The 20531-nt window shown below is 37.9% G+C and overlaps 1 protein-coding gene across 1 annotated transcript in view; it reads right to left on the bottom strand.

Annotated features, from left to right (window-relative positions):
* The window catches only part of RAPGEF5 (Rap guanine nucleotide exchange factor 5), a 238961-nt gene that overhangs the window by 42407 nt on the left and 176023 nt on the right, over positions 1–20531 (bottom strand). The window contains exons 12-14 of the mRNA XM_007981904.3: positions 7122–7200; positions 2551–2695; positions 727–824 (exon numbers count right to left, since the gene is read on the bottom strand). Of these exons, the coding sequence (XP_007980095.3) occupies positions 727–824; positions 2551–2695; positions 7122–7200 (322 nt within the window). The remainder of the gene's footprint in view (positions 1–726; positions 825–2550; positions 2696–7121; positions 7201–20531) is intronic.

Genomic DNA, 20531 nt, shown 5'->3' with positions numbered 1-20531 from the left:
GGAACCCATAAAATTGAGCTTTTAAAATGCTCCACAGGCTGGGTGTGGTGACTCACACCTATAATCCCAGTACTTTGGGAGGCTGAGGCAGGCAAATCACCTGAGGTTGGGAGTTCAAGACCAGCCTGGCCAACATAGTGAAACCCCATCTCTACTAAAAATACAAAAAAGTAGCCAGGTGTGGTGGTGCATGTCTGTAATCCCAGCTACTCAGGAGGTTGAGGCATGAAAATTGCTCAGACCCAGGAGGTGGAGGTTGCAGTGAGCCAAGATCACGCTGCTGTATTCCAGCCTGAGCAGCAGAGTGACTATATCCCAAAAAATAAAATAAAATAAAATGTTCCACAACTCCCTGAGACCTATTTATTAAACTTTTCCTCCCTATTCCATAGAGATAGTTACAAGCCCCAAAATGACAAGTTACATAGACTTTTAAAATTAAGTAATAATTTACTAATTGTTTTTATGCACCCGGTTGTTATGGTCCAGGCTGTTTTTACTATATAAAACGGGGTTAAAACAATAGTCAATGAGCTGAATTCTGTGTTCTTTCATTTTGAGTTATAAGCACAAAACACACAATTTACTACTAGAAAAGCTAGGACATCAAGATGAATCTGAGTCAAAATGTTCAAAATCAACTTTTATGTATAAGGCATTCCAAATTCTATCATATTTGCTGCTGTTTTCTTTCATTAACCATAATTAGGAAAATGAAATACTTACTGACGACGGTGCATTCCAAGTATCTTTTGAAATTCTTTCAATTCTTTTTCAAGTATTGGATATTCATAAACATCATCCAGTACATTCCTATATATGGTCTGGAGAAAAAAGACAAATGACAGCTGAGTGGTTGAATGCCCATTTTGTAGGGATTAAGACTCATACCATGGCTATCCTAACAGAGGAAATAAGGAGGGATCCAGGACAACGCGCGGGTTTCACCAGGTGCCAATAAGATCCAGAGTGGGATCATAACTCGTAGCTTCTCTGTCAACTGCCATGGCTCTCTATCTGCTTTCAGGGCCATAGGTAGAAATTCTGGAAAGAGAACTCTAGAGATCTCTGGCTAGCTGGCTACTAGAGATTTCCATGCCCATTCTATATCTTAAAAAATGATAGGCCAGGCGTGGTGGCTCACGCCTGTAATCCAAGCACTTTGGGAGGCCAAGGCAGGCAGACCACGAGGTCAGGAGATGGAGAACATCATGTCTAACACAGTGAAACCGCGTCTCTACTAAAAAAAAAAAAAAAAATTAGCCATGTGTGGTAGTGGGCGCCTGTAATCCCAGCTACTCGGGAGGCTGAGGCAGGAGAATGGCGTGAACCCAGGAGGTGGGGCTTGCAGTGAGCCAAGATCGCGCCACTGCACTCCAGCCTGGGCAACAGAGCAAGACTCCATCTCAGAATAATAATAATAATAATATTGGTTGGGTGTGGTGGCTCAGGCTGTAATCCCAACACTCTGGGAGGCTGAGTAGGGAGCATTGCTTGAGCTGAGTACGAGATCAGCCTGGGCAACAAAGCAAGACTCTATCTCTACAAAAAAGAAAAAATTAGCTGAGTGTGGTAGTACATGCCTTTAGTCCCAGATAGTCGGGAGGTTGAGGGGCAAGGATCTGTCAAGCTCAAGAGTTTGAGGTTGCAGTGCACTATGACTGCGTCACTGCACTGCAGCCTGGGTAGCAGAGCAAGACCCTGTCTCAACACACACACACACACACACACAATTCCACATTGGGAGAAAAATCATTTGGGAGAAAAAAGTCAATTGAATTAAATTAAGCAGTTGCTTTGAAAACAACATGAGTTTAAAAGAGTTGGTTAGACTCATTTTTAACTGGATGCCTAAATGACAACTGAATGTTGAATTCAAAGTGGTTTCCTTCATGAAAGGCTGAGTCTATTTAGGCAGTTGCCTACTCTGAACTAGAACTCTTCCTTGCTAAAATTCCATTCCATTCCTTATCTGTCCTAACCTGTAGATTTAATATGATTTTTGTGGCAAAAGGAATCCAACTGTCTTACTAATCATCTCTCCAGATAATCATCTGTTGTTGAAAAGATATTGAAGCCTATTAATTAGAAAAAATAAATCAGTTTGTCTCACTCTAAATGTAAATCTACATTATATCTATTTACACATTATTGCTTAAAATTCTCAAAGTATACCATGTCTGACAAACATTTCATAGAACATATATTGTCAATATAGTTTTTAAATCATAATGTTTTATGCAAATATTATATATAGAGGACTGGTTACTTTAAACTTATAATGAATATCAACATATTAAGCTGTATCAAATTTTGAATGTTTTGGTTTACCTTCCTTAATTATTTCATTAGCAATCAAAATTTCCATGACTTTTAGACATGGAATATCAAGCTTCAGAAGTCAAAATAACTTATATATTCTCTGAATCACAACTTGACTATCACAAGAAAGTTGAATGACTGTTACCTACAAATGAGATTTTTAAGATGCATGACTTAAAGTAAAATCAGTTATTTTGCATCAAAGAATACCTGGAAACGTTGGATTACCTTTAAAAACATTTTTGAATGTTCATCTTCATGTAACCAGTCTTTGTACAGAGCAATCCACTGGGAAACAAGATGCAAGACTTTACGTTTCCTACGCGGAACATCTGAGTTTTCCTCTTTGCCTTGATACTTCTTAGCGGAATAGGTGCAAATGGTTAAGAAAAAATTATATTGTTGAAAATTTAAAAATATGAAGACATCCATTTACTCTTATTTGTACAAAATATATGAAGGCATACAAGCGTATAAACATGCAGGAAGAACAGAATACACGTAGGGAGAGCAAACGGTGTGCACTGAAAAGAGCAAAAGTAAACTGAGGAAAATGACTGAAGTATACTCAGTGGGCAGCCAGGAAGTGAAGGCTCGGGCCATTTCACTGGCAGCTGCTGACATGCTTCCATAGGCAACATGTGGTTAATGCCAGCACGAGGAGATAGTAGGTGGCCCATTAATTTCAACAGTGACTCCAAGAAGAGAGCTGGCTTCAGTACACAGGTGAATACTATTTCAGTACATTTTAGGTAAGAATGAGGCCAGGTGCTGTCTGGTCCTCAGAAATTCACATTCTGTAAAACCAGGTGCTTCTAAAGTAGTTCCAAATGAGTATAGATCTCTGGAACACAATTTGTAACATGATTCAAATGCCCACTCGTAGGAATTTACTTAAGAAAACATTGGATACCTGTGCAAACACAGAGGTAAAAGGGACTGCTAATTTTCATTCTGGTTGAATTAAAAAATAATGGGAAATAACCTAAATGCCTCAGCAACTGAGAACGGTTGACTAAGTTATTACATATCCATTTAATGGACTATTCAGCAGCCATAAACATGATGGTCCAGCAGTACCTTTACTGACAGAGAATATGCACAATGTATTGTTGAGTAGAAAAGCAAGTAAGAAAAGAATATGTTAGGATGATCTACTTCTGTTAACAATGTTAATTTATATGATTAATCTCACTATCTGGAGAGAGATATATACTAAATAGTTAACAGTGGCTTCTCAAGGTACTGAGGTTTTAGAGTACATGAATTATTTTTATTGTACTTATTAGCATTTCCTAATTTATATACAATGACCATATGTTAACTATGCTGTTAAAATTACATAAAAATAACAACCTCAAAGGCAAAGTATTTAAATGACCAGGAATGCAACAGCAGCTTGGCATATTCTAAACCGATCTATTCTTGTTGTCTCCAAAATGATAATTTCTGAGTGTCTTGGACACATTAAATAGATGACTAGGAATAGGGAATGCTATGACATCAAACACTTGAGGGTTGTTGGACAGGATTATATATTCTTTAACACTGATATATAATTGCAAAGTTGGAATAAACTTTATGTCAGGCTTTGTAAATATTTTAAAATATGGTTTAGTCAATGTCTCCCCATCCTGCAAAAATACATTAAGACCACCTTTGATTTCCACCTGTGAAATAAACTCAGCCAAACACAAAAAAAGTTGCTATTTCTTTTAGTTTTTCTCTTGAAAGGCAAAATATAATAAAGATTTATCTAGGCCAACCATGGTGGCTGATGCTTATAATCCCAGCACTTTGGGAGGCTGAGGCAGGAGGAGTGCTTGAGCCCAGGAGTTTAAGGTCAGCCCAGCGAAGAAAGTGAGACCTCATCTCTACAAAGAAAAAAATTAACTAGGTATGGTGATGCACATCTGTAGACCCAGCTAGTTGGGAGGCTGAGACAGGAGGGTCACTTGAGCCTGGGAGGTTTAGGCTGCAGTGAGCCATGATCAAGCCACTCTACTCAGCCTAGGCAACAGAGCAAGATGTGTCTCAAAGATTTATCTTACATTATTTCCCCTTAAACAAATGTTCTTCTCTTCTTTTCCTGTGAATATAATACCTTCACTAATATAAAGAAATCAAGAAAATTAAGAAATGCAATTTTTTAGGTCATCATATATAAATGAAGATAGGAACTTTGTATTCAGGCTGCATATATATGTTCTACAATTATGGACTAGCAGAATAAAGTAACTGCAAGAAGCAACACTTCAACCATTTTCCATTCATAAACAGTTATCTGCTGTACCTTGTTTTCCTCCCTGCAAGATATAATTTAAAATATATTTACTGGTTAAATTTGCATTTGTATTAATCTGATTTCTAATATTAGGAAACAGACATTCTTTTATATTTTGTCTATGCTAGATTACACTGATTTATAAATTTAGCTGCTGATGGAAATAGTGGGAAGGCATGTGGTGAGAGTTATAACTTCTATGTAATGCACAGAATATTAGCTGGCCCACAGCTATGAATTTAATGCTCTTTATGATGCTCTTAAATACTATTACAATAAAAATACTTATCTATAAAATATCTAAAACCAGCACAAATAGCTTTAATCTATAAATAATGTTTTAAAACCATTGGGAAAAAAACAAATAATTTAGACTACTTGTAAGAAGTTGGTTGTAGGGGAATATGCAACACATCTTCACTAAGATGTGCATAAAAATATCTCACATTAAATATAGATTCCGTTTTCGTTTGTGGTATTGTTTCACAAAAGGCAGAGTGCAAATATACAGAAACAATCATAATGAAAGACTTCTGGCTTAAAACGTTTTGAGTTCATGGGTTTTGATTATTGGTAAAAAGGCTGATAAAAATCTGAACCACAGTTTTGTATATAATGTCTTAGTCAAAGACTCAAAACATATATATGAAAGTTAAGTTCTAGAGATTGTTTAGGGACATCCTATAGTACATTAAATTATTAAATGATAATCACAAATAACATTAGGATCATAGTTAAAGAACGTAGTTTAAAGGCATCTCCTTTGTTATAAATACATTTTATATTACTTGATGGATGAATTGTTTTAGAAATATGTTAGCATTAAAATGTAAATGAAATTAGTTCACAGATATTTTTTCAAAACACTTTTGAAGAAAGAGATGTTCAAAATCTTATCGTTATTGCTAAATGTGGAGCAACGCTCCACTTGAAAGCTGTGAAGGAAATCTGCACATATTATTGAAACTTTCCAAATTCAAAACTAACTCACAATGTTTCAAGATCAACTTTATGAACTGGTTCTAAAAAGTGGCAAAATATCTACTATAGCTTTGTTTGGTCATAGGATATAGTAAAGCACTACAAAGTAATCATCATTTCCAATTATACATATATTTTAAGAGAGATGCTAGTTTATGCCCTTTATGAAGTTTTAAAGTATTATTTTAGGTGGGAAAACGCTGTAAAGTTGGGAGACATGTAACAATTATTTAATAGAGAAAGAATATTAAATAAGCATTATCATTAGGTCTTTTGTTTGCTTGTTTTTGAAGACAGTCTCCCTCTGTCATCTAAACTGGAGAGCAGTGGCGTGGTCCTGGCTCACTGCAGCTTCAACCTCCTGGGCTTAAGTAATCCTCCTCCCTCAGCATCCCATGCAGCTGGGACCACAGGCACATGCCATCATGCCCAGCTAATTTTGGTATGTATCTATATCTATATCTATATCTATATCTATACATCATGCCCAGCTAATTTTGGTATATATCTATATCTATATCTATCTATCTATACCAAATATCTATCTATCTATATACCAAATATGTATATTAGAGATCGCATCTCATTATGTTGCCCAGGCTGCTCTTGAACTCCTGGACCCAAGCAATCCTCCCACCTTGGTCTCCCAAAGTGCTGGAATTACAGGTGTGAGCCACTGCACCCAGCTATCATTAGGTCTTAATAGAACTTTAGTATATACAAAAGCAATCCATTTTCCTTAAAATTTTCATGTGGTTTAGAGTGGAATCTTCAGTTTCATTTAATAGAAACAGTACAGCAACAGCCTATTTAAATGCTTAAATGCATCTGAATACATTAAATACTGTGAAGCAAGAAGACCACTTGGAGACTTTCAGTAACTTTTCATGGCTTTGTTCTGTGGTGTTTCAATGATCCTATGTTGCATCTCTTCTAGTTAGTGAATAAAATTATAAGGCTTCCTTAACTGGTCATTAACCTTCTAATCACATCCATCATTCTAAGACAGCATGCAGTGACAAAGCTGTGAAAAGATGGCAGAGGATTCCAGGGGCTAGGTTTGACCTCCCATGTGGGGGAATGGCCTGTCTTCCCTGAGACACTTGCCAGGAACATGATATCACATACGTGCATTTTGCTTCACAAGTGGTCTGACACTTAACTAACTTGTTCTCCTTTAAGTCCATTTATTCCATGATCTTGCCATTCCACACAGTCTCTTGACTCTGGGGTTTACCCAGCAGGCCAATTTTGCCTCCAGATTTCTAAGCAATCATAAGGCACAGATATGAAGCAAACGTAATATAAACAGTATAATATAGCCACAACATAGAATGTGAAAACAGCCGTTCACATTTCCAGTTTCCTCTGTCTGTCTCATTTCATCTTCTACCTTGGATATCATTACATTAATATTTAACATATCCACACTCTACTGTGGGGTTGAATAAATTAAGGAAGGCAGTTAATTCCTAATGTGGGACATCTGTCTGAGAGGAAGTGGTCACAGCAGCCTGAAGATAATGAAGGATATTGCCTTAACAGAGCCTGGCACAAGTCATCAGTTGTCATGAAGACAGTGTACGTGAGAAGGAAGTCATCCAGGAGGGTCTCTGCAAAGAAAAAAAAAAAATACAAGTAAGCAAAGAGGTGGATAAGAAGAACAGCTGCTTTCCAGGCCCCAGAACCATGTGCATGGCAGAAATATGATAAATTTTGATGGCTGTGGGAGGGATTAGAATAGGAGAATTTTAGCCATGAAGGACATTATTTATTAAAATTAAGATATGAAAAACTCCTTATATCAAATGCCTCAAGCAATAAGATATTTTTGTTGCAGAGCTCTCTAAACATACAATTTTGTTATCATCTTGTTTTCCTGAAACCTCATTTATATTTGTGGGTAAAGATGATACAGAAACCAATGCATAAATAATGTGCATTAAAAAATAAATTTTATAAGATTTCTGAGGTGTACACTCAAGTCCTACAGGGAATAAAGCCCTCATGTGTTAATAAATTAAGATTTTTTCCAAAGCCATTTACTTAAGTCTAGGGCAAGAACAATGAATAATAAAATCCAGAAGACACATATCAAGTTCCAAGGCCATTCACCTTTATCTCTTAAATGCATCTTTAAGAAGTTGGGAAAGTGATGAGTGATTTTCTTAGTCTTGAAGAGAGACAGAACTGAGTCCAGTTAAAATTGGAGAGCAGGTACAATGTATCACAACATACTTCTTCCTAATTTCTTTTTTCTACCAACCAAACCAGGTTACATTGTTATCATCTTTGTGCTTTGAGTGCTCTTGGAAGAGTTCAGTTTGTGTACAATATGGAATTGCTAAAGAGGCAAACATTGACCTTCAATGTAATTTCCAATATGGTACAAAAGATTATTGTTTTCCAGCATTCATGGTTTTTTTTTTTGTTTGTTTTTTTGCTGTACAGATTCTGAAAGTAATTGAGTGGTATGAATTAAAATACTATAATCAAAATGATGCACTTCAAATGAAAGTAGTGATTTGGCAAAGCAGTTTTTGCCATAATAGTCTTTATCTAGTCTCCTTAACTTAAAATTCGTTTTACTATATGATTTAATCTTCATCTTTTACATTCCAGACATCACATTTTTAGTTATATAAAACAGTAATAAATTATTAGAGTAATTAGTTTGTGTACTGTTGTTACTGGACTGAATGCTTATGTCCTCTGCAACACTCCCACCCCCGCCACTTTATATGTTGAAACCTTACCCCCAGTGTGATGTATGAAGAGGGGGTATTTGAGAGGTAATTAGGATTGGATAAGGCCATGAGGGTGGAGCCCTCATGAATGACATTGCTCTCTTTATAAGAGTCCTGAGAAAGCTCCTTTCCTCTCTCTACCACACAAGGATACGAGGAGACTGTGGTCTATGAACCAGGAAGCAGGTCCTCACCAGACTCTGAATCTGGCAGCACCTTGATCTTGGACTCCCCAGTCTCCAGGCTGTGAGAAATAAATGTCTGCTGTTTAAGCCTCCCAGGCTATGGTATTTTGTTACAGCAGCTTAAGCTGACTAAGACATATACTCAATAGTGCTTATGCTCTCCAAGATCTACACCTTATAATGATGATGTGTAAGTAAAAATAATTGCCCAGTATACAGCCCTATAGCTCTACATTGAAGACTGGATGAAAGAAAATCTCCAGAATTTTTAGGAATAACCAGTAATATTTACTTTAAAAGTTAATCAGAAAAACAAGGTTATATTTATGAACACAAAACTCTGATATAAGAGGTTGTGGATGACATCTATAAATTCTATATTAGCTGCAGGGCATAACTTATTTCTGCTTGGTGGCAGAATATCAAGGTAATCCTAATCCACATAGGTAAGTGGTTGCAAATGGTAGTTTTTTTAAAAGCTTGCTTTTTAATTGCAAGATGCCCATAATTAAAATGAACCAAGGGTGTTAATGAAGAGTATTAATTTATCTGAAAGATATTTTATCTATAAGTCATAGTATTCCTTGTCAAAATAATAAATTTTACAAATTTTATTTGAAATATGTTTTTAAAAGTCTAAACTTACATTATTGTATCACACTGCAATATGTTAGCAATCACTAGTCTAACTTACTATTTACTCTATAGCAAAAGCAAATTCCTAAACAGATATACCTGGGCCTTGCTGGGCATAAATGAGAACTAGCACAAAAAAGCTGTGGTAGTGTGCCTGATCCGACAACGTTACATGTATGAGTGGACACGCACAGCCTGCGTACGCAGAAGAGCCAGGGGCCCCCTACTAGAGTCTCTGTTTATGGACGTTTCAAATATATGAACAAGGCACGGGAAGGTTTACTTTACTTGTCTCCAAACAAGTTAACCTGGCAGCTCAAGTTAATCACTGGTCATCCTAATGAGAAATTTGGAATATATAATGTGTGCCTTTCATTACAGTTTTTAAAAACAGTTTCAAGTGGCCGGGAGCGGTGGCTCAAGCCTGTAATCCCAGCACTTTGGGAGGCCGAGACGGGCGGATCACGAGGTCAGGAGATCGAGACCATCCTGGCTAACACAGTAAAACCCCATCTCTACTAAAAAATACAAAAAACTAGCTGGGTGAGGTGGCGGGCGCCTGTAGTCCCAGCTACTCAGGAGGCTGAGGCAGGAGAATGGCGTGAACCCAGGAGGAGGAGCTTGCAGTGAGCCCAGATCACGCCACTGCACTCCAGCCTGGGCGACAGAGCGAAACTCTGTCTCAAAAAAAGAAAAAAAATAAATCAGTTTCAATTAAAATTGATCACTTGCATATTAGCTGGCAACCAAGGATATTTTGGAAATACAATTTGAAAACTATCCCTCTGGGATTCTGTTGAAGAGTAATGCTTACAAATTACAACATTTCTCTGTGTTAAATGTGATTGATGGAAATCCTCAACCTTTCCTGTCTGATTAGAAATTAAGCTGAATCTGGCCAGGTGTGGTGGCTCACATCTGTAATCCCAGCACTTTGAGAGGCTGAGGTGAGTAGATCACTTGAGGCCAGCAGCTAGAGACCAGCCTGGCCAAAACTGTGAAACCCCATCTCTACTATTAAAAAAAAAAAAAAATAGCTGGGTGTAGTGGTGCACGCCCGTAATCCCAGTTACTAAGGAGGCTGAGGTGGGAGGATGGCTTGAACTCAGGAGGTGGAAGTTGCAGTGAGCCAAGATCATGTCACTGCCCTCTAGCCTGTGCAACAGAGTGAGACTCTGTGTTTAAAAAAAAAAAAAAAAAAAAAAAAAAAATTAGGCTGAATCTTCCCAGACACTCAGGAGGCTGAGATAGGAGGATGGCTTGAACCCAGGTGGCAGAGGCTACAAGTGAGCCAAGATTATGCCGCCGCACTTTAGCCTGGGCAACAAAGAGAGAGTTTGTCTCAAAAAAAAAAAAAAAAAAGTTAAGCTGATTATTTTGTGCACTCAATGTTAGATACAAGCAGCAAGGACAACAGAGTAGTTTTTTTTGTTTTGTTTTGTTTTGTTTTGAGACTGTCACCCAGGCTGGAGTGCAGTGGTGGGATCCCGGCTCACCGCAAACTTCGTCTCCCAGGTTCAAGTGATTCTTGTGCCTCAGCCTCCCAAGTAGCTAGGACTACTGGCATGCACCACCATGTCCAGCTAATTTTTGTAGTTTGAGTAGAGATGGGGTTTCACCGTATTGGCTGGGGTGGTCTCAAACTCCTGGTCTCAAGTGATCCGCCCACCTCGGCCTCCCAAAGTGCTGGGATTACAGGCATCAGCCACTGAGCCTGGCCAACAGAGTAGCTTTGAATCTAGTTTAGGGTTTTCAATGGCTCTTGTAGATAGGAGCCACCAGTGTGCAGAAACCATTGGGTAACAGCATTGAGAGGGAGTTGGCATTTACAATGCTGGATGTGACATACAGGTTCAGACTCTTTGGGGTGTTCTTACACTTAGCTGCATTTAATGAGATTAGAACTATTCTCTAATCATGAGTTACTCCATTAGTAGCTGAGATTAAAAAGAACACCATTAAACCATTAACTTTGACATAACCAGTCATTCTATTCCAGAACAACCTTAGATAATGAACTATCAGAGTCTGCTTGGATGGTGGCAAACCCATTTGGCATTCAATTCAATTAATCAGCTCACATATGACAATATTTTGTAAAGGGCTTTGACCCAGAAATGCCTATTTTCTCCTAAGCTAATATCATATTTAAAATTCAACAGCACTTACCTAATTATCTCTCTGTCATAGAAATATTAATTAAAATAAAAACAATGAGGCTATACAAAAACAGCTCCAGTTGAAGTCCTAATAAATAGTTAAAAATTCTAATGAATAGAACAGATTTCCAATACTCCTAACTCAAATATCTCTCTAACTGCCATATTGTTCTAAATTTTTCTATATAAAGAGCTTTCTTTTATTCTTTTCCAGCATTCATGTTTTTTTTTTTTTTCTTTGCTCTACAGATTCTGAAAGTAATTGAGTGGCATGAATTAAAATACTATAATCAAAATGATGCACTTCAAATAAAAGTGCATTTTATAATAGCCATGCTTCCAAAAAAGAGGCTGTCCCATTGGTATTTAGAGATATTTTTAGAACCACGATGGTTATATGAATGATCCCCTGAAGACTATTAGCTGACAATAGCCATTTAGAAAGACTAACAAATCCACTGGCATCCAAATTAAAACACTGTAATTATCTATTACTCTACATAGTCCTTAATAATAATTTAAGACAACAGGCAGAAAAGCATGTTTGTATACATAAAAGTATCTTTCATTTAAACAAATTCATAGTTGCCATACATACTAACATTCTGAATAAAAAAGGTATTCATTTTGATTTCTAATTTTGTGAATACTTAGGCATATTAATATGCATATATTAATATGCAAAAACTTTTTCTTTGAGATATATACATATATATATATATTTTTTTTGAGATGGAATTTCACTCTTGTTGTCTAGGCTGGAGTGCAGTGGTGCGATCTCAGCTCACTGTAACCTCCACCTCCCAGGTTCAAGCGATTCTCTGGCCTCAGCTTCCTGAGTAGTTGGGACTACAGGTGTGCACTACCATGCCCGGCTAATTTTTGTATTTTTAGTAGAGATGGGGGCTTCACCATATTGGCCAGGCTGGTCTCGAACTTCTGACCTCAGGTGATCCGCCTGCCTCAGCCTCCCAAGGTGCTGGGATTACAGACGTGAGCTGTGGTGCCAGCCATTTTCTTTGATATTCTACGCATTAAGTCAATTACTAAATCTAATCCTAAATTCTTGACTTATCACTAAATTTTTGGGACTATCCTCCCCAGTCCAAAATAAAATAATACTTTTATAGTAGCTTTTTGAATACAAGAAACATCCTTGCAAGTAAAAAAGTAACATCTTGATAATCATTGAAATTGGAAGGTAAATACTTCTACACTTTTAACTATTATAAAACTTGAAATAAAATATATATAGAAATGGTTCTGAAATCCATGCATGTAATTAGCTATACTGATGTCATATAGGACTTTTCCCTATCATCTGCTACTATTTTAATTTTTGGGGGGGTTTTTTTGAAATGGAGTCTCACTCTGTCACCCAGGCTGGAGTGCAGTGGCACGATCTTGGCTCACAGCAACTTCCGCCTCTTGGGTTCAAGCTATTCTTTTGCCTCAGCCTCTGGAGCAACTGGGATTACAGGCACACACCACCATACCTGGCTAATTTTTGTATTTTTAGTAGAGATGGGGGTTTCACCATGTTGGCCAGGTTGGTGTCTTGAACTCCTGACCTCAGGTGATCTGCCCACCCGGGTTCCCAAAGTTCTGGGATTACAGGCATGAGCCACCGTGTCTGGCCTATTTTAATTTTTAAGTCATATAAAAACAATTATCTATTTTTATTTAATTTTATTTGAATGTATTTCTCTTGTATGTACCAATTAAAACATTTTTCTCAGTCTCATTTTAAGTATACAAAGCTCTAAAAAAACACAAGTATCCCTAGAGCATCCTAGAGTTGTGACAAGGTAGACTAGTAAGAGGTTCGGTACAGACCATTTTCATGGAGTTCTGTTATATATAAATGTAATCAAATTTAAAAAAACGGATCCAAATGTTACCAAAAGGTCTAATGTTTTCTTTGCAACATAAAAACAAAAAAACAAAACAAAACCCTGAAGTCTAAAAATCACTAGAAGTATAGCATTATGCAGGAAAAATTATAGAAATCTACCTTGGTTATTTTTTTCAACACTCATAAGCAAAATGCACTGCGATAATGAAACTACTCATCTGTTAAAGTGAATTACCAAGAAAGCAAATTAAAAGAATTTGGACAGGAAACTGCCTATAGTAGCCATTTAATCCAAGTATAGTGATGTGAATAGTCAACATTTCTGTATTAACTCATATTTCCTGAAGTACTGTTAGCAGTTTTGTTTCACCTGTATTTCTGCCTCAGATGCAATGGAATTTAAGGCACTCTAAAACATATTCTACTTAACCTTCATTTCAAGAAGCCAAGAGAAAAGCTTTGAACATCAAAGGGCCCATTTCTGGTACTGAAATGTTACAACTTGCCATTATTTTTTTGAGAAGCAGTGCCAAAATGTACCATGTAATTTGATTAAGCACAAATAAATTTTTTTTCATGTTCAGGTTGGAATAATAGATTAAAGTGCTATGCCATTAAAAGCAATGCTTCTTTTCCTGTGTATCTTACATTTCTGAAAGTGATATTAATGACCTCAAACACAGCTTTTTACTACAGCTCCTAAATTCACTTAATTCCTGCCAATTCTTACAGTCTCACCATAGCGTTTTGTTTGGCCATTCTAACATAACCAAATCTTGAGATCTAGCTTTATTTTTAGGTATTTGTGGCAGAAAAAAAAAAAAAAAAGCTTACTTATTTAATGCTGTTTATACATCAAATCTTAAAAGTCACCCCTTTAAATGACAGGAACTTACTACAGACAGTGCTTGGGGACACTCTTCAAATAATCAAATCTGTTTTTATTTTAACTTGTAAAATTCAGTTTTAGAATCCTATCATTCCTTCTTCAAGAAAGAATGATTTGAATGCAACAGGTATTCTGTTCTTAGCTACACTTAATTCTATTCACTGCCTTTTAAAAATGTTACTAGGAGGAGCATAGAGTAATAAACAGGGGGCTTGTCTGCCTTCTCCAGGCTGCAGCCCTCAGAGAAAGGGTGCAGGTCACCCTCGGGCTGACAGCAGTGAGCAGCCTCATAGCTCCTGTTGTTACATCCCCAATCAGCTGCTCTCAGTGTATAGGTACAATTGCAGCCCATTCATGGCACATGCATGTGTCTGCCAAGTATGTGGGGGAAGCTCAGAAAACAGTATAAAGAATACCATAGAATCAGAGAGCTGGAAATCTAACGGGGTAGCCTAAGGCATGGTCCTTAATCTCTCTAGGCTTTAGTTAAGTCACCTGTAAAGTGGCCATCGTATCTATACCTAGCAGAGTTATAGTGAAGATTAAATAAGATAGTATATCTAAAGCAACTGGCAGAGAGCCTGTCCCTAGGCACTCTACATAAATACTACCTATTCTTTATTTTTATAAAATAAAATTATTTCAACCTTATCCCAATTCTCCAAGTACTACCAATCCACCAACAAAAACTGAGTATTGAGAACTATGAATTTCCAAGAAGAATTGGAGGAGGAAAAGGAGAAGCAAATGTGAGCAAAGCAATGGATGTGGGTGGTTCTGTGGCTGAGTCACAAAGCTGTGGTCTGTGACTTGCAGGTCTTGTTTAGTCCCTAGAGATGCTTTCTGGGAGTTGACAAAATTTAAAAGTCAGAAGATCTGGCAACACCAGGACCACATCTCCTATGGCAACCATGATTAGAGCCAACTTGCCCACTTTATGCAGGAGGCACTCTCCAGTTCATCACCCTTCTGTTCTGGCAGGCTTCACTCACTCACTCTCACTGCCTGTGGACACGCAAGTTGGTAAGTCTTGGTCTACAGCATAGTTGCATAGTAGTAATAGAAGAGATCACATAGTATAATTGAAAAGTAAAGCTAGAGAAGTAGGTTGGAGGCAATTCCTGAAGGATCTTTGAATGCTAAACTAAGGAGCCTGGGGCTTATTCCATAGGAAAAGGGAAGTGAAGGGAGGTTTTCCAGACCAGAAGTGACAAGAGAGATGTGAGTTAAGCTTGCTTCATCAGGGAAGTCAGACTGGATAAGGGAAGGATAAGGGGAGGGAGGTGAGTTTGCTTTTAAACTTGCTGAGCTTGGGTTCCCCAGGTTACTCTAAGGAAAGCTACTAGGAAAAAATATCAAAGACCAGAGCTTGCCAAAGAGGGTTACAGTTATGATTGTGGGAGCCAGTACCTAAAGAGGATGGCTATGGCCAACATGATTTCTCAGAAAAAGAAGCAGCAGTCTAAGGGAGTGGGATATTGACGTTTAGGTGATGGTAAGGGAAAGATGAGTTAAGGAAGGGGAAAGAAAAGGAGGAGAGAAACAGAATAAAGAGAAATGAACGTACATTCAATAGCCTCCTTTCTGTAAACAAACAAACAAGAGACACAAATGTAATAAACCAACAAGAAAGAAAAGGATTGGAAATAAGAGTGTTAAATGCTGCTTGAAGAGGCTTTATCGGGCTCAGGATTCAAAGAGCACTGGATTTGTTATGTGGACAGTCTCTGGTTTGATGACCTTGGAGAGATGCCCCTTGGTCTAGGGTGGGGGCATACTCTAGTTAAAAGGAGCTAAGGATATTCTGATAATCAGTGCTCAGACCATATATCACACGGTTTTGGTTTTTTTTCCCCCGCAAAGATTTCTCTTAAAGTTGTAGAGCTCATTGTTTAGAAAGAGCAGTTGCTCTCACAAGGAGCTGGGATGAAAAATTTCTCAATAATCAATACAATTATCATTTCATTTAACTGTATAGATTATAATGTGGGAATTGTCGTGGGCAAGAAGCCTTCAGTACCAATCTGCCAGCATCTACCAACAAAAATTAATATCCGGCTCTAAGATTCACTCAGTCCAACATAACTGACCTCTCAGAGTTGCTGCATGGTTGTCTGATTAACATCACACATGTGTTCTAAACATACAAGCTGTGTTTCTAAGTGTTTGTCAATTCAGCATTCTTAATTTTCAGGAAACAAAGAAAAATTAATTTAAAGATAATATCCTAATTAGAAGCCTGAGACATGGTTATTATAAGCAAATTAATAGTCATTCTAATAGCTGAATCGACTTAGGACATGTGTAATGTTTTTACCTCTCAAGCACCAAAAGGATCTGTATTATCAACTTTTTTCAAAACGTGAAATACATCATCATTCCAAATGTTAATATTAGCATTATATTTCAGAAAAATAACATTTTATTTACTTTTTTTTTCTGATGTATTAGTATGTTCTCATGCTGCTAATAAAGACATACCAGAGACTGGGTAATCTATAAAGGAAAGAGGTTTAAAGGACTCACAGTTCCACATGGCTCGGGAGGCCTCACAATCATGGTGGGGGACGAAAGAAGAGCAAAGGCATGTCTTACATGGTGGCAGGCAAAGGAGTGTGTGCAGGGGAACTCCCCTTTATAAAACCATCAGATCTCATGAGACTTATTCACTATCATGAGAACTGCAGGGCAAAGACTTGCCCCATGATTCAGTTCCCTCCCACCGGGTCCCTCCCATGACATGCGAGAATTATAGGAGATACAATTCAAGATGAGATTTGGGTGGGGTGGGGACACAGCCAAACCATATCAGCTGGTTAATAGAAATTCTAGGAATTGTAGACAGACTTATTTTCTTCCAAGTTTAGCAATGAATAGTCAACTGCCTCTTTTAAGACTAAGGATTGGCACAATAGCTAGATTATATTAAAGATAAGAAGATATTCTACAAAACTAATTTAAAGTAAACATAAGTAAACACAATTAAGGCTTATTTGTTTTTGAGATAGAGCCTTGCTATGTCACCCAGGCTGGAGTACAGTGGTGTGATCTCGGCTCACTGCAGCTTCCACTTACCGGGTTCAGGCAATTCTCCTGTCTCAGCCTCCTGAACAGCTGGGACTACAGGAGTCCACCACCACGCCTGGCTAATTTTTTTCTTTTTTTTAGCAGAGGTGGAGTTTCACCATGTTGGTCAGGCTGGTCTCAACCTCCTGACCTCAAATGATCCACCGACCTTGGCCTCCCAAAGTGCTGGGATTATAGGCGTGAGGCACTGCGCCTGGGCAATTAAGCCTCTTTCTAAATAATCTGGCACAGTATCTTACATATACCGGTAATTTTCAGCACAAGAAAATTTACTTTAATGTATTGCCTGTATTTAAAAATATTGCTAGGACAAATAAAACAACAGAGGCAGACATGTCTCTGTGTTCTGGTTCCAGAGCTGTCATTAGTGTTCTTTTCAATAACACTCAGCTGCTTTCTTTCTCACACAGGTGAAAGGAAGACTCATGTTTTTGGGTCACAGAGAAAGGTTTGGTCAGGAACCATTTACTGAACTTCTGTAACTAAGGGATGACCACTGTGCCCTCTGCCATGGAGAATGGAAAGTTGTTCACAGGGCTTGGGAATCTGATTGGTGAGATAATTAAATGACCACATAAGGCATCCTCCACACCCCAGGCTGGTGTCTATCGCACTCCTGTGAATGTCTGGGCAGTCCTCCACACCCCAACCCCTACCCAGCATATGCCATTGGCCTTGTGTCACCTAAGATGTTCCTATCAAGTTGTCTTCCATGTAAGTGCCAGGATGCTGAAGTTCCTTTATTCCTATTCAAATTTTATTTTGTCTTTATTTTCTAGGAAGCCCCAAATTTGTTTGAACCATATCTATCTGGCCATGCACCAGGAAGCCAGAGTGGCTTCAATGGGCAAAGAGAAAAAGTAAGGGAGGAAAATAAATAGCGGCCTCGCTAGTTAAACATACTCACAGCAGCCACCCTTTTGTGCCAGTACTAATGATAATTGCCGAATCATCGCCCAACATCCCACACCTGTTAACACTAAGGGCTTTACCTACATGACCTGTGCCCGTCATATCCACCCTAGAAGGTAGGTTGCACATTATCTTTTTTGAGACGACAGCACTGAGGCTGAGATGAGTAAAGTGAATAACCACCCAGGGATCCTCAGCAAGATGATGTCTGAAGGGCCTAAGTCCCAGCCCTGGTTCTTTCATGACACTATGCTCTCCTGAGAGTGTGGACCCAAATAACCCATCTGGTTTATGGGAAAAGAAAATGCAGGAAAGTAACAGAATCTCCAGGTTTCGAAGGGGGAGTAGAGTCATAGACACAAGAAGGTGGTCTTTTATTGGTCTTAAATCACCAAAGATGCCCCTATAAAGTTGTTTTCTAAGTGCCAGGATGCTAGAGTTCCTTTATTCCTACTCAAATTTTACTTTATTTTTTATTTTTTAGTGGACACCTGGCCATAGCAAATAGATATGAGATCAGCCAATTTGCTTTTCAAAAGGTAGAACTGACAATCACATGGAAGGATTGAAATGGTCCACAAATTCGCAATGCTTTTAAGATTGGCCAATTATACATGTTTATATTTTTAAAAATCGAAATATAAAGGCCAAAACTAAAAAAAATTGTTTGCAAAAGGCCAAATCATAAAATTCTTCCCTCCTTTCTAGATAAATTCTCTATATGAAAGATTATACTGAAAAAAACATTTTTCTACTCAACACATCAACTAAGTTTCCTCTAATTCAGTTCTGACACTACCTGGAGATAGCACAGACCTCACAGACTAGGGGCTCAATCCCACAAGACTGCATCCCACTTTAGATGCCAATCACAAATCTCAGGTTGTCACCTGTACTTCTGACCAATGGGTTGTGTATCAGGGTTCTCACACCCACCCTCTGTGGTCTGATAATTGCCTGTTAAGGGCTCACTAAACTCAGGGAAACATTACTTACACTTACTGTTTTCTTACAAAGGAGATGAAGATGAATGGTCAGGTGAAAAACACAGCATGAGTTCTAAAAAAGTCCTGAGCACAGAAGCCTGTTTCTGTGGGGTTTGGGTGCACTATCTTTATGGCACATGGATATGTTCACCGACCTGGGAGCTCTCTGAATTTCATTGTTTAGAGTTTTTACAGAAGCTTCATTAGGTAGTCATGATTGATTAAATCATGGACTACTGGCGATTAAGTCAATCTCCATCTCCCTCCCCTCCCCAGAGGTTGAGGGTTGGGACCAAAAGTTCCATCCCTCTAGTCATGCCTTGTCTTTCTGGCAACCAGCTCTCATCCTGAAGCTACCTAGGGACCCCAGCCACCAGTCATCATATTAGCAAACAAAAAGATTCTCCTATCACTCTAGAGATTCCACAGGTCTTAGAAACTCTTGTGTTAGGAATAAGGGATTAAAACCAATACTAAAACAAAAGATGCTCCTATCACCTCTATCACCCACGAAATTCCATAGTTTTAAAAGCTCCGTACCAGTGGTAGAGACCAAGTATGTATTTATTATGTCACAATAATAGAATATTATATATAATTAGATACTAAAATCTACTCTTATAAACACAAATTTAATTTGTGCCATTGTTTAACTTCCAAGCCATAATATATGGAATATTTCTTAGTTCATGTTTAATTTCTTATATGAAAAATGTTTCTAACAATGACTAGGAAGAATTTGAGAGTGAATGACGTATAATTCTCAAACATGAAATCAATAGCTCAAATCAGACATGAGAAAAGTACTTAAAGCTAAGTAAACCTTGCAAGCTAAGCATATATAAGATTATTCTAAATATTCACTTCTTGAGGAGGATATAAGAGATAATCCAAACCACTTTACAGGCTTTAAAAAAAAAGATTATGTCAGAGGCATTTGAGCCAGAGTGACTCCATCTTGAATAGGAGCTGGGTAAAATAAGGCTGATACCTACTGGGCTGCATTCTCAGAAGGTTAAGGCATCCTAAATCACAGGATGAGATAGGAGGTCTGTACAAGGTACAGGTCACAAAGATCTTGCTGATAAAACACGTGGTAAACAAGCCAGCCAAATCCCACCAAAACCAAGATAGTGACAAAAGTAACCTCTAGTTGTTCTCACTGCTCATCGCGTGCTAATTATAATATAATCACATGCTAAAAGACACTCCCACTAGCACTATGACAATTTACAAATGTCACGGCAACAATCAGGAAGTTACCGTATATGTTCTAAAAAGGGGAGGATCCTTGAGTCCCAGAAAAACTCATGAATAACCCATCCCTTGTTTATCATATAATCAAGAAATAACTATAAGTATCCTTAGTCCAGCAGTTCAAGCTGCTGCTCTGCCTATGGAGTAGCCATTCTTTGGTTTCTTTACTTCTCTAATAAACTTGCTTTCACTTTATGGATTCACCTTGAATTACTTCTTGTGTGAGATACA

Source organism: Chlorocebus sabaeus, chromosome 21 (genome assembly GCF_047675955.1).
Source record: "Chlorocebus sabaeus isolate Y175 chromosome 21, mChlSab1.0.hap1, whole genome shotgun sequence".
In the NCBI taxonomy this organism is placed as follows: Eukaryota; Metazoa; Chordata; class Mammalia; order Primates; family Cercopithecidae; genus Chlorocebus; species Chlorocebus sabaeus.
Note: the sequence above shows the minus strand (reverse complement) of the source record. Positions and strands in the feature narration are given on the sequence as shown.